Raw genomic sequence first — 13,594 nt, 5'->3', positions numbered from 1 at the left:
GTAGATTGACCGGTAAATCGAGAGCTTCGCCTTCTGGCTCAGCTCCTTCACCACAACGGGCCGATACAGCGACCGCATCACTGCAGATGCTGCACCAATCCGCCTGTTAATCTCACGCTCCATCCTTCCCTCACTCGTGAACAAGACCCCGTGATACTTGAACTCCTCCACTTGAGGCAGAGACTCACCACCCACCCGGAGAGGGCAAACCACCTTTTTCCAGTCGAGAACCATGGCCTCGGATTTGGAGGAGCTGATTCTCATCCCAGCCGCTTCACACTCGGCTGCAAACCGCCCCAGTGCCTGCTGCAGGTCCTGGCTCGAAGAAGCCATCAGGACAACATCATCCGCAAACAGCAGAGATGAAATCCTGTGGTTCCCAAACCAGGCCCCCTCCGGCCCCTGGCTGCGCCTAGAAATTCTGTCCATAAATATAATGAACAGAACCGATGACAAAGGGCAGCCCTGGCGGAGTCCAACATGCACCGGGAAGAGGTCTGACTTACTGCCGGCAATGCGAATACAGCTCCTGCTCCGGTCATACAGGGACCGGACAGCCCTTAGCAAAGAGCCCCGGACCCCATACTTCCAGAGCACCCCCCAAAGGACACCACGAGGGACACGGTCGAATGCCTTCACCAGGTCCACAAAACACATGTGGACTGGTTGGGCAAACTCCCATGAACCCTCGAGGACCCGATGGAGAGTATAGAGCTGGTCCAGTGTTCCACGACCAGGACGAAAACCACACTGCTCCTCCTGAATCCGAGGTTCGACTATCGGTCGGATTCTCCTCTCCAGTACCCTGGAATAGACCTTACCGGGAAGGCTGAGGAGTGTGATTCCCCTGTAATTGGAACACACCCTCCGGTCCCCCTTCTTATACAGAGGGACCACCACCCCGGTCTGCCAGTCCAGTGGTACTGTCCCCGACCGCCACGCGATGTTGCAGAGACGTGTCAGCCAAGACAGTCCCACAACATCCAAAGACTTGAGGTACTCAGGACGGATCTCGTCCATCCCTGGAGCCTTGCCACTGAGGAGCTTGCCAACCACCTCAGTGACTTCAGCCAGGGTGATGGACGAGTCCGCCTCCGGGTCCTCAGTTTCTGCTTCCTCCTCAGAAGACGTGACAGTGGGATTGAGGAGATCCTCAAAGTATTCCTTCCACCGCCCGACAACATCCCCAGTCAAGGGCAGCAGCTCTCCACCCGCACTGTAAACAGTGTTGGTGAAGCACTGCTTCCCCCTCCTGAGGCGTCGGACGGTTTGCCAGAATTTCTTTGAGGCCGTCCGATAGTCTTCCTCCATGGCCTCCCCAAACTCCTCCCAACCTCGAGTTTTTGCCTCTGTGACTGCCCGAGCCGCGGCACGCTTGGCCCGCCGGTACTCATCAGCTGCTTCAGGAGTCCCACGAGCCAACAAGGCTCTATAGGACTCCTTCTTCAACTTGATGGCATCCCTTAATTCCAGTGTCCACCACCGGGTTCGGGGATTGCCGCCGCGACAAGCACCGCAGACCTTACGACCACAGCTACGAGCAGCTGCATCGACAATAGAGGTGGAGAACATGGCCCACTCGGAGTCCATGTCTCCAACCTTTAAACGAATCTACGCCATCAAGTCACATGAACTTTCAGAGTGCCCGGAGCACAGGTCGAGGTGGTGGTGTGGCCGTCATCTCTCATTCCAGTCAAATTCTCAGCCCCAAACCCAACTATACACACCTCTCCTTTGAAAGCCTCACACTCTCCATTACGTGCCCCAATTGGAAAAACCAAAAAGCTGTTATATTTATAATAATTTATCGACCTCCTGGTCCATATGCCGAGTTCCTGACAGAGTTTTCTGGTTTCATTTCAAGTTTAGTTTTGAATTGGGAAAGGATTGTTATAGTTGGAGATTTCAACATACATGTAGACAACGGCAGTGATTGCCTCAGTAATGCTTTTGGCGCGCTCCTGGATGGGATCGGTTTCACCCAGAGTGTGAATAAGCCGACTCACTGTCACAATCACACTCTAGATCTCGTTCTAACCTATGGTATTGAGATTAATGATCTAATTGTCCTTCCTCAAAACCTTATACTCTCTGACCATTTCTTAATTACCTTTCAATTCATACTAAAAGACTATCCAGCCCCACAGAAAAAACTATAATGAGAAGAACATTATCAGATAAATCGGTTACAGAGTTTAAAGAAATTATTGAGCCATTACTGAAAGATATGTCATGTGACAATGAAAATAATTTTAATCCAATTGTCACTGATCAGTTGGTTGACAGAACAATGCTCACCTTAAAATCTGCTCTCGATGTTGTAGCTCCGCTAAAACAGAAAAGCATTAAACCAAGACCTCCGGCTCCATGGTACACGTTACAGCTCAGGACACTCAAACAACATGTAAGACGCACAGAGAAGCTTTGGCGCCGCTCGCGCTCTGAGCAGTCTCTGAAGGCATGGAAGCTCTGCCTGCTCACTTATAAGGCCGCTCTGCGGAAAGCCCGAACCAGATACTATTCAAATCTAATAGAAGTAAACAAAAATAACCCCAGATTTCTGTTCAGCACTGTAGCCAGGCTGACAAACTCCCACACTGCTAATGAGTCTCTTGTCCCCTCGAACATTAGTTGTGATGACTTTCTTCACTTCTTCGATTACAAAATTACAACCATTAGAGACAAAATCAACAAAGCTACTCCAAAAATCAGCTCTGAGCTAATCCAGTCTGTAATACCAATATCCCACATAGATCCTCTAATAATATTAGATAAATTTACTCCTGTTGATGAGGTGGAGATTACCTCAGCCATCATGTCATCCAAACCATCAGCCTGTTTGCTCGACCCTATTCCAATCAGACTCCTCAAAGAAGCCCTCCCCCTAATAATAGATTCCATCCATAACATAATAAATATGTCGTTAGAAAATGGCTACGTTCCTCAGTCCTTTAAGTATGCTGTGATTAAACCCCTTTTGAAAAAACCTAACCTAAATCCTGATGAACTAGTCAACTACAGACCTATCTCTAATCTTTCCTTCCTCTCAAAAATTCTAGAACGAGTTGTGGTGAAACAGCTCTGCCGCCACCTGCAGGACAATAATATATTTGAAAAATTTCATTCTGTATTCAGAGCTCACCACAGCACATAGACTGCACTGCTTAAAGTAACAAATGATTTACTACTAGCTGCTGATAACGGGCTGGCTTCAGTCCTGGTCCTACTGGACCTCAGTGCAGTGTTTGACACCATTGATCACAACATTCTACTGCAGAGGTTAGAATGTGACATTGGAATCAGAGGGACCGCCCTCAAATGGTTTAAATCCTATCTATCAGATAGGACCAGTTTGTTAGTATAAACCAGTGCACCTCTCCCTGTTCTAAAGTAGCCTGTGGTGTTCCACAAGGATCTGTGCTTGGTCCAATCCTATTTACTCTGTATATGTTGCCATTGGGTAACATTATCAGAAAACATGGCATTAATTTTCACTGCTACGCTGATGACACTCAGCTGTACTTATCAATGAAACCAAATCAGACTGATCAAATAGATAAACTCAGTGTCTGTGTGAAGGACATCAAAACCTGGATGACCTTGAATTACCTGCTCTTAAATCCTGAAAAAACAGAGGTCATTGTCGTTGGTCCCAAAGGTCAAAGAGATTCTCTGTCGGACCAGATAATCTCACTCGACAATGTGAATATAGCTTCTAGCCCTACTGTAAAAAATCTTTGATTCCTATTTGATCAAAATCTCTCATTCACAGCTCATATAAACCTAGCTTGTAAAACCGCATACTTTCACCTGCGAAATATAACTAAAATTAGAAATATTTTACCTAAAAACGATGCTGAAAAACTCATCCATGCATTTGTTACTTCCAGACTTGATTACTGTAATTCTCTGCTCGCCGCCTGCCGCAAAAGTACTATAAGGAGCCTCCAGTTGGTCCAAAATGCAGCGGCCAGAGTCCTACCAGCCAAACAGAGCACTCCGCTCTCAGAATGCAGGACTATTAGTGGTTCCTAGAGTGTCCAAAAGTACAGTGGGAGGGAGAGCATTCAGTTACCAAGCTCCTGTGCTATGGAATCAACTCCCTGCTGATGTTAAACAGGCCCCCACAGTCTCTGTATTTAAGACCAGGCTTAAAACCTTCCTCTTCGGTATAGACCAGGTTACATAGTGAGGGAGTTAGGGACATTAAAACCCGGGATAAGACAGGCTGCAGTAGGAGATAACAAGCTGGGGAAGTATGGCAACCTGAGCACTATCCTCTGCTTTGTCCTATTTTCTCATCAGCAATGCTATTCACATGTTGTCCCCTGTCCCACTCCCCCTGTGGAGTGTAACTCTTTCAGATGCCCCGATGACAGCTGGACCCTCTCCTCCTCCCCGCCTGGCCCTCCTCCACCCGCCTCCCTCTCCTCCTCGCCTGGCTCTCATCCTCCTTGCCCGGCTCTCCTTCTCCTCGCCTGGCCCTCCTCCACCCCCCTCCCTCCTCCTCACCTGGCCGATTTTTCTTGTTTTGTCTGATTTTTCCTGTTGTTTGATTTTCCTGTTTGTTTTTGTGTGTAGGCAGCACGGTGGCTGAGTGGCAACACTCATGCCTCACAGCAAGAAGGTTTGGTTCGATCCCCGGGTCGCCCTGGCCTTTCTGTGTGGAGTTTTACATGTTTCTCCCTGTGTCTGGATGGGTTTCCTCCGGGTACTCCGGTTTCCCCCATCAACCAAAACATGAACACCCTTCGAGACAACTGTTCTTGTGATTTTGGGCGTTACAAAAATAAAATGAATTGAATTGAATTTAACCTCCCCAGGGATCAGGGAGAAGTTCTCCCGGAGGTGTGAGTTGAAGACCCCTCTGACAGAGGGCTCCGCCAGACGTTCCCAGCAGACCCTCACGATACGCTTGGGTCTGCCAGGTCTGTCCGGCTTCCTCCTCCGCCAGCGGATTCAACTCACCACCAGGTGGTGATCAGTTGACAGCTCAGCCCCTCTCTTCACCCGAGTGTCCAAGACACGCGGCCGGAGATCAGATGACACAACAACAAAGTCGATCATCGACCTCCGACCTAGAGTGTCCTGGTGCCACGTGCACCGATGGACACCCTTGTGCTGAAAAACACTTATTATTCCTTTAATGGCGTTTACACTCGGGGCGTCTCTGGTGTTAAACTCAGTATTTGATCCATGTGACTCAAAGTACCACTGGACAATGAGGGTTCATTCCTCGGTGCTGGATTTGCACAGATTAATGTGGGAAGGGTCGTTCTAAATGCTCTGGAAAAATGAATTAAAAATACTTAGAAACAAAAGAGTTATGAGTTTTTATACTTTTGACAGCGTTAAAAAGACACAGAATTAGCTTTTCAGTTTTATTGTATCAAAATGGCAAAATATCAAAATATCTGCCCTTGTTCCTTGATTTACTGTTTGTAATTCTGCTAATGTACAACCCGACTCTGTTTATTTTCATTATTTTCATTATTATAATTACGCCGGTTTATTATTTTTCTTTTTTTTTTCATGATATTTCACTCTGTCACCGCTGTCGTCTGCTGTTCATTTGTCGAAAAACGAGACGACCTTGAGGAAAACTACATAGGCACAGGGAGAATATGCAACTCCACAGAGTAAGGCTCCACCCTTTAAGAGAAACAAACCAGGGACCCTCTTGTTGTGAGGCTGAAGAACGACCATGCCGCCATTTTGTTCTTTTGGTGGACCTGCCCTAGATCAAATGACTTGACTCAATACTTTGCTTATGGAGTAAACATTAAATTGGCAGATTAATTGTAATATTTCAAGCTAAAGGTACATTTTATGGCGTCAAAACTACTCAAAACAAAGAGAATTATTTTGAATTCAAGTTAAATTCCTGGGAATCTTACTGTTTTGTCAGAAATCGAGTGAGCGCAGTCGGTCTTCTCATGAACAGCACCACCTGTCTGTTCAAGTACACGAAGAACGCGCCGAGAAAACCACAAGAAATCCTGAAAAAAATGAATAAATAAACATGATTTTAAAAAACAATAATGGGAAGAACACTTTGAAAATGTATTTAGTCACAGAATGATGGACACATGCATTAAAATTCCGTTATATATGAGTCAATCGGAGTACAGTATTCTGAATATTTATGATAGTTTTACACCGAGTTGCATTATATTATAGGGTAAAAACTTATAATGAAGGATTTAAACACAACTTTATGTTTATTCTGCATTTATTTATCATTGATTACAGTAAAAAAAAATCCAATATGCCTCATCGTAAGAGCTGCGTTGTCTATTTTCTTTACTAAAACAGTGTAGTTTGAAGCTAAAATTGCACGATCAGACACCTAAATGTGTTCCTTTAATGTAAAAATACCAACAAATGAAAGAATAACTGCACCAAAATTAGTATTCTGAACATGTATTTTCAGTACGTGTGTTCAGTTACTTACCAACACGGTAAATAAATACAGAAGAATTGATTCAATAACATTCTGACATTGTACTGTTCAAACAGCTGTGGACTCACCCTATTATTGCAAATGCAGGAAGCTCTTGTAGATCGAACGGAAAATCCATCCTGAAGTTTGTTTTGAAGAGAGCTGTGATAGTAACTGAGAAAGAAAGATATAAAGATATAATACAGACATTTAGCTGTAAATGCAAGTAAACATAGGAATTATAGATATGGCAGATTTATGGCACAAGTTACTAATAAATACGGTAAATAACACTGGATTATCCAAGGCAAGTTTATCTGTATATGTAACCCGTGTCATATAATGTCCCACTTCCGGTGAGGAGTTGGTTGTGGCGGGACAAATTTCCTTTATTAGCGGTGACGTCAGACGCCAAGACCTGTCTCATGCTGCTCCTGATTGTGGCTGATTGTGGCTGATTGTGGCTGATTCTGGCTGTTTCTCTTGGCAATTTCATGGAAGAAAATACATAAAACTACATTTGGACTCGACAGATACTTACCGCTATCACTATCCGCTCAACGGTCAGGTTTTTTTCCCCTGCACTGAATCCCACGACAACCCCACAATAACCTGGATGGCGAGCTACCCTTTTCCTTCATAGACTGGTAGGAACAAACGAACCTTTTCATTTTCCTGCTTTCTTGGATTATAACAAGTTTTGGATCATAAAGACATTACACATTGAACACAACCTTTGGAACAAATACTCGAACCTGGAACTGGAACGGGACATTTTTTTTTTGGGGTTCTGTTGCATTGCATTTTTTTTTTGTATTAATCATATATATAAAGTAATTTCATATTTATAATTCATTGTATATATGTATATTATTATTGCATACCTGCCTAAATAACTAATATTGAACTTAATATATATTATTTTTTGACTAAGATTCCGTGTTGATGTATTTATTCACACACACTGGCTCCCTACCGTACCTACATCTGGTCACATTGCAGTCAGGTCCTAATTAGCCCCTAGTTGCGTTACAAGTGGCGAGCTAGCCAGGAGCCTTTGTGTGTGAATATTAATTTTGGTTTTGGGAAAAAAAAGTAAACTATGGATTTCATTTTGCAATCAGGTGTTAATATATCACAGTGCGTGATGATTTCTGGTGTAACTAATTCTAGTTCTGACCATGAAATACTGGATTGCTTGCGCAAGTACGGGGCGCTTAACCGCGTGTTGCCTATTAGTGAACCGAGCAGTAGTTTACATAAAAACCTGATCGTTGAGTTTAATGAATCGGCCGCTTTTATTGGACTAAAGCCGCTTTTACCATATAAATACACGTCTACGCTTACTAACCGTGAGTACTGCGTCACTTCGCTTGCGGACGAACTTTCAGCCACAGCAGGAGACAGTAGCGTCACCCCTGACTACCTGCAGGGACTTAAACAAATGGCCGACCAGAGTGGTACACGTTTTGAAGATATGCTCAGAACTGTGATGAAACAAATCAGCCAACATTTGAGCACAAGTGGAGCGAATGAGAATGAAGATGATGATGATAATGATGAGGACGACGACGATGATGATGAAGGTGAGGAGCCCACAGTGGACATGACCAATACACAACCAGTGTCCGGATCGCACGTACCACTGTCCATACCTCAAGCCTCTCAGCCTGCCCCTAGCCAGTTCACCGCTGACCAGCAGAGGGCACAATCAAGACAGAGCCAACAACAAAGACCAAGTGATGCTGGATCAAGGCCAAGAGTTTCACTCACTAATGAAGAACTAAACCCACTAGGAATACAGAAAGTTGTTGTCGAGCATGTGGTACGCAACACAGAACTAACTGCTCCAACTTCGGTAAGACTCCGCTCATTTTCTGGACGAGTTCCCAAGCCAAACAATGAAGCGGACTTTGAATCATGGCGTTCACAGATTGAGTTACTGCTTGCTGATCCCAGTTTATCGCTACTGCATGTGACCAGACGCATCATAGAGAGCCTGCTGTCGCCTGCTGCTGACCTGGTCAGAGGTTTGGGCCCAGAAACACCACCTACTGTCTTGTTACGCATATTGGATTCAGCATTTGACACTGTACAGGACGGAGAGGAGTTGTTTGCCCAGTACCTGAACATCCTGCAGAACCCAGGGGAGCGGCCGTCATCTTATCTCCAGCGGCTGCAGCTAATGCTCAACACTGTTGTCAAAAGGGGAGGAATACAGGCTGTCGACATGGAGAAACATCTCATTAAGCAATTTGTGCGTGGATGCTGGGACAACACTGTAATAACAAAGCTGCGACTGGAGCAGAAAAAAGATGATCCACCTTCATTCTCAGATCTCCTGCTATCATTACGAACAGAAGAAGACAGACAACAAGCCAAGGAATCATTGATGAAAAAACACATTGGTTTCAGTTCTTCAAAGCAGAAAGCCAACATCCAGTCCCAGAGCACCTGTTCCTGTGGCCACTCCTCAACATCTAAGGAGGAACTCAAAGAACTGAAAAAACAAATGCAAGAACTTCAACGCCAAATGTCTGCTCTTCTGTCCAAGACAAATCCAGCCGAGCCCAAACCAGCTTCACGCCAGTCTAACCAGCCTCAGTCCACTACCAAACCCAAACCATGGTACTGTTTTAAGTGTGGTGAAGATGGGCACATTTCCTCTTCCTGCACCAACACAGCCAATCCTCGTCTGGTAGGACAAAAGAAAAAGCAGTTGCGGCAAAAGCAGCAAACCTGGACAAATAAGAACCTTCAGTTAAACTAGAAGCAGCTTCTGTGAAGGGACACTCAGAAGCTGCCATCACCAACAGTCCCAAGAACCAGCCATACAGTATACGCGTACTGCCAAGAGGTCTTGTGGGAATGAAGAGCACTGGTCAAGTCCAAATCAGAGACGATCATTACAACTGTCTCCTTGATACTGGTTCCCAAGTCACCACAATTCCACATTCCTTCTACAACATTTATTTGTCAGACCATGAGATCAAGCCATTGGATGACCTACTGGAAATAGAAGGAGCAAATGGAGAGTCTGTACCATACCTGGGGTACATTGAAATAAACATGACTTTCCCACCTGAGTTCCTCGGCACAAACATCAACATTGACACTCTGGCTCTTGTTGTCCCTGATGTAAAGCAGTCGCAACCACTGATCCTCATTGGCACCAATACTCTGGACGTCGCCTTCACCAAGCACTTACAAACTGAACAGTCCTTCCAGCCTGCTGCCCCTGGTTATCAAGCCGTTCTAAAGATCCTGCAATTTCGGTACAGTCAAAGCATGGATGACCAGTACGCCACAGCTACCCTGCATTTTAACCAGTCACACACCATCTGTGCTGGCCAAACTACTGTCCTCGAGGACTGAAAGAGTTCAGATTGAAACTGTCTGTTGAAAAATGTGTGTTCTTCCAAACCTCCGTCAAGTACCTTGGCCACGTCGTTTCTCAGCACGGTGTTGAAACAGACCCAGATAAAATCAAGACCCTAACCACATGGCCAGTCCCAACAAACTTGAAAGAGCTGCGATCCTTCCTTGGTTTCGCTGGGTACTATCGCCGATTCGTCCAAGGGTACTCTGCCATCACCAAACCACTTCACGAACTCACTGCTGGTTACCCTCCGTCTCAGAGGAAGCTCAAGTCCAAAGTAAAACAAGAATGCTACCTGAATCCTAAAGAGCCATTCGGAGGACGCTGGTCAGCTGAGTGTCAAAAAGCCTTTGAAGCTGTCATAGACAAACTTACCACTGCTCCTGTTCTCGCATTTGCTGACCCTCAGAAACCTTACACTCTCCACACCGATGCAAGTTCTACAGGCCTTGGCGCTGTGCTCTACCAAGAACAAGATGGGCAGAACAGAGTTGTGGCTTACGCCAGCAGAGGCCTTTCCAAGAGCGAAGCAAAGTATCCAGCTCATAAACTCGAGTTCCTTGCATTGAAATGGGCAGTTTCAGAAAAGTTCAATGACTATCTCTATGGCGCTCAATTCACCGTTGTCACAGACAGCAACCCTCTAACTTACCTGCTGACATCAGCCAAGCTCGACGCCACCAGCTACAGATGGCTGTCCGCTCTGTCCACCTTCAACTTCAAACTCATTTACAGAGCAGGCAAGCAGAATGCTGATGCTGACGGGCTGTCACGCCGTCCGCATGGTGACCTGTCTGATGACCCACTATCCCGTAAAGAAAGAGAGCGAGTATTGAAATTTGCCCAGCAACATTTACAAGATCTAGAATATGCCTCAATTGACCAACACACTATCAGAGCAATATCTGATCGTCATTTGATCTACGGACCAGAAGCTGCTGACCTGAACCGTGCTCTCATCTTGTCTTTGTCTACCCAAGCCGACAGTGTCCCTGACAGTTTTGTAAATGACACACAGTTCGCTTCGCCTGTTCTTCCTCGACTCTCAGCTGCTGACATTGCCACCAAGCAGCGAGCCGACCCCACCATCCAGCATGTTATTGCACAGCTCGAGCGTGGAGAGTCGCCCCCACCACTGCTGAGAGAACAGCTGCCCGACCTGCCTCTGTTACTGAGAGAAGTAAAAAAACTGGAGCTCCATAACAACCTTCTCATCAGGAAGAGACAGGTGGGAAGTGAGCACACCTTCCAACTTGTGTTGCCAGAAGAATATCGAGCTGATGTGTTGCACCAACTTCACAACCAGATGGGCCACATGGGTATCGAGAGGACTCTGGACCTGGTCCGATCCCGCTTTTACTGGCCGAGGATGTCTGTTGATGTGGTCAACAAAATCAGGACCTGTGGCAGATGTGTGAGACGGAAGTCCTTACCTGAACATGCGGCACCTCTTGTCAACATCCAGACCTCGGGTCCCCTGGAGTTGGTCTGCATGGATTTCTTGTCTGTTGAGCCTTGTGGTAGAATCAAAGATATCCTTGTCATGACTGACCATTTCACGAAATATGCAGTCGCTGTACCGACCACCAACCAAAAAGCCACCACCGTCGCCAAGTGCCTATGGGACAACTTTCTTGTGCATTACGGCATTCCAGAAAAGCTGCACAGTGATCAGGGCCCTGATTTTGAATCCCGCATCATTCGAGAACTTTGTGAAATGACGGGCATCCACAAGATCAGAACGACACCTTACCATCCAAGAGGCAACCCTGTGGAGCGATTCAACAGAACTTTACTGGACATGTTGGGAACTCTGAGTGAACAAGAAAAACAACATTGGAAAGATCATGTAAAACCTCTTGTCCATGCATATAATTGCACAAAGAACGACGCTACGGGATTCTCACCATACGAACTTATGTTTGGCCGCCAACCAAGACTTCCTGTTGATCTGGCCTTCGGACTGCCGCTGAATGATAACAAGCCAGACTCTCATTTACAGTATGTCCAGAAGTTGAGGTCACACCTGAAGGACAGTTACCAGCTGGCCAGTGAGAATTCCCAGAAACTTATGGACCGAAATAAAACCAGATTTGATCGCCATGTTACAGCTTCAGAGTTAAACATCGGAGACAGAGTTTTAGTGAGGAACGTGCGCTTGAGAGGCAAGCACAAACTGGCTGATAAGTGGGAGCCCGATGTATACATAGTGGTGACAAAAGCCGGCAATCTCCCTGTGTACACCGTGAGACCAGAGGGCAAAGATAAACCACTGCGAACTCTGCACAGAGACCTTCTCCTGCCCTGTGGGTACCTACCTGCTCATGTTGAAAACCTACCTGTGAAGAAGGAAGACTCACCTGTGCCGCCTTCGCCAGTATCACTGCCTCCACACCCTAGCGATGAAGAGTCTGAGGATGAAATCTTACCTGTATACGTTCCGTCTGTGCCTGAACCTGTAACATTTACAACTGTTATTGATTTACCTGTTGCCATGCCGCCAGTTCCTTCTGCTGAGCTGCCTGAGTCTCTTGTTTCACCACCAGCTTCTACCACTAATGAGCATCATGAATCTATGATTGAGTCTGCAGGTGGTGGGTCTCAAGTTGCTGAAGAAGTTCTGGCTAAAGGCACAGAAGAACTTGACACTGAATCTCAACCTACACCAATTGACCTTGAACCAATCAATCTGGCAGAAGATTCCAAAACTCCTTCCACATCACCGGAACCTTCTGTCATTGATCCAGAATCCAATTCACCCATGTCAGAACCGTCGAGTCCTGAACCTGAACAAACCCTACGCCGTACAGGCCGCACAAGATGCCCACCTGAGAGACTGCAATATGTACAACTTGGCCATCCGTTGTTAAAAAGCATCCAAACCATCCTTCACGGCTTGAGCACAGCCTTCACCTTTGCTGTTCAAGAGGACGAAAATGAGGAGGTGTTTCCCTGCTCCAGTCAGTCCGTTATTGAGTGCCAGCCTGGTCCATGTCCGCGGACGAACATGAGATCAGGGGGGGAAAGTGTAACCCGTGTCATATAATGTCCCACTTCCGGTGAGGAGTTGGTTGTGGCGGGACAAATTTCCTTTATTAGCGGTGACGTCAGACGCCAAGACCTGTCTCATGCTGCTCCTGATTGTGGCTGATTGTGGCTGATTGTGGCTGATTCTGGCTGTTTCTCTTGGCAATTTCATGGAAGAAAATACATAAAACTACATTTGGACTCGACAGATACTTACCGCTATCACTATCCGCTCAACGGTCAGGTTTTTTTCCCCTGCACTGAATCCCACGACAACCCCACAATAACCTGGATGGCGAGCTACCCTTTTCCTTCATAGACTGGTAGGAACAAACGAACCTTTTCATTTTCCTGCTTTCTTGGATTATAACAAGTTTTGGATCATAAAGACATTACACATTGAACACAACCTTTGGAACAAATACTCGAACCTGGAACTGGAAGGGTACATTTTTTTTTTGGGGTTCTGTTGCATTGCATTTTTTTTTTTGTATTAATCATATATATAAAGTAATTTCATATTTATAATTCATTGTATATATGTATATTATTATTGCATACCTGCCTAAATAACTAATATTGAACTTAATATATATTATTTTTTGACTAAGATTCCGTGTTGATGTATTTATTCACACACACTGGCTCCCTACCGTACCTACATCTGGTCACATTGCAGTCAGGTCCTAATTAGCCCCTAGTTGCGTTACATATAGCACAATTGGTACACAAAGTAATTCAAAGTG

At 45.6% G+C, this 13,594-nt stretch overlaps 2 protein-coding genes across 3 annotated transcripts in view; both read right to left on the bottom strand.

Moving 5' to 3' along the window:
• Window positions 1-13,594, bottom strand: part of zyx (zyxin) — a 282,791-nt gene that overhangs the window by 146,190 nt on the left and 123,007 nt on the right. The gene's annotated exons all lie outside the window — the stretch shown is intronic.
• The window catches only part of clcn1b (chloride channel, voltage-sensitive 1b), an 80,980-nt gene that overhangs the window by 23,996 nt on the left and 43,390 nt on the right, over window positions 1-13,594 (bottom strand). For both annotated transcript variants that reach the window (XM_055228121.1, XM_033980504.2), the window contains 2 exons: window positions 6,532-6,616; window positions 5,898-5,999 (listed from right to left, as the gene is read on the bottom strand). In XM_055228121.1, the coding sequence (XP_055084096.1) occupies window positions 5,898-5,999; window positions 6,532-6,616 (187 nt within the window). The remainder of the gene's footprint in view (window positions 1-5,897; window positions 6,000-6,531; window positions 6,617-13,594) is intronic.

This window comes from Periophthalmus magnuspinnatus, chromosome 16 (genome assembly GCF_009829125.3).
Source record: "Periophthalmus magnuspinnatus isolate fPerMag1 chromosome 16, fPerMag1.2.pri, whole genome shotgun sequence".
NCBI lineage: Eukaryota > Metazoa > Chordata > Actinopteri > Gobiiformes > Gobiidae > Periophthalmus > Periophthalmus magnuspinnatus.
Note: the sequence above shows the minus strand (reverse complement) of the source record. Positions and strands in the feature narration are given on the sequence as shown.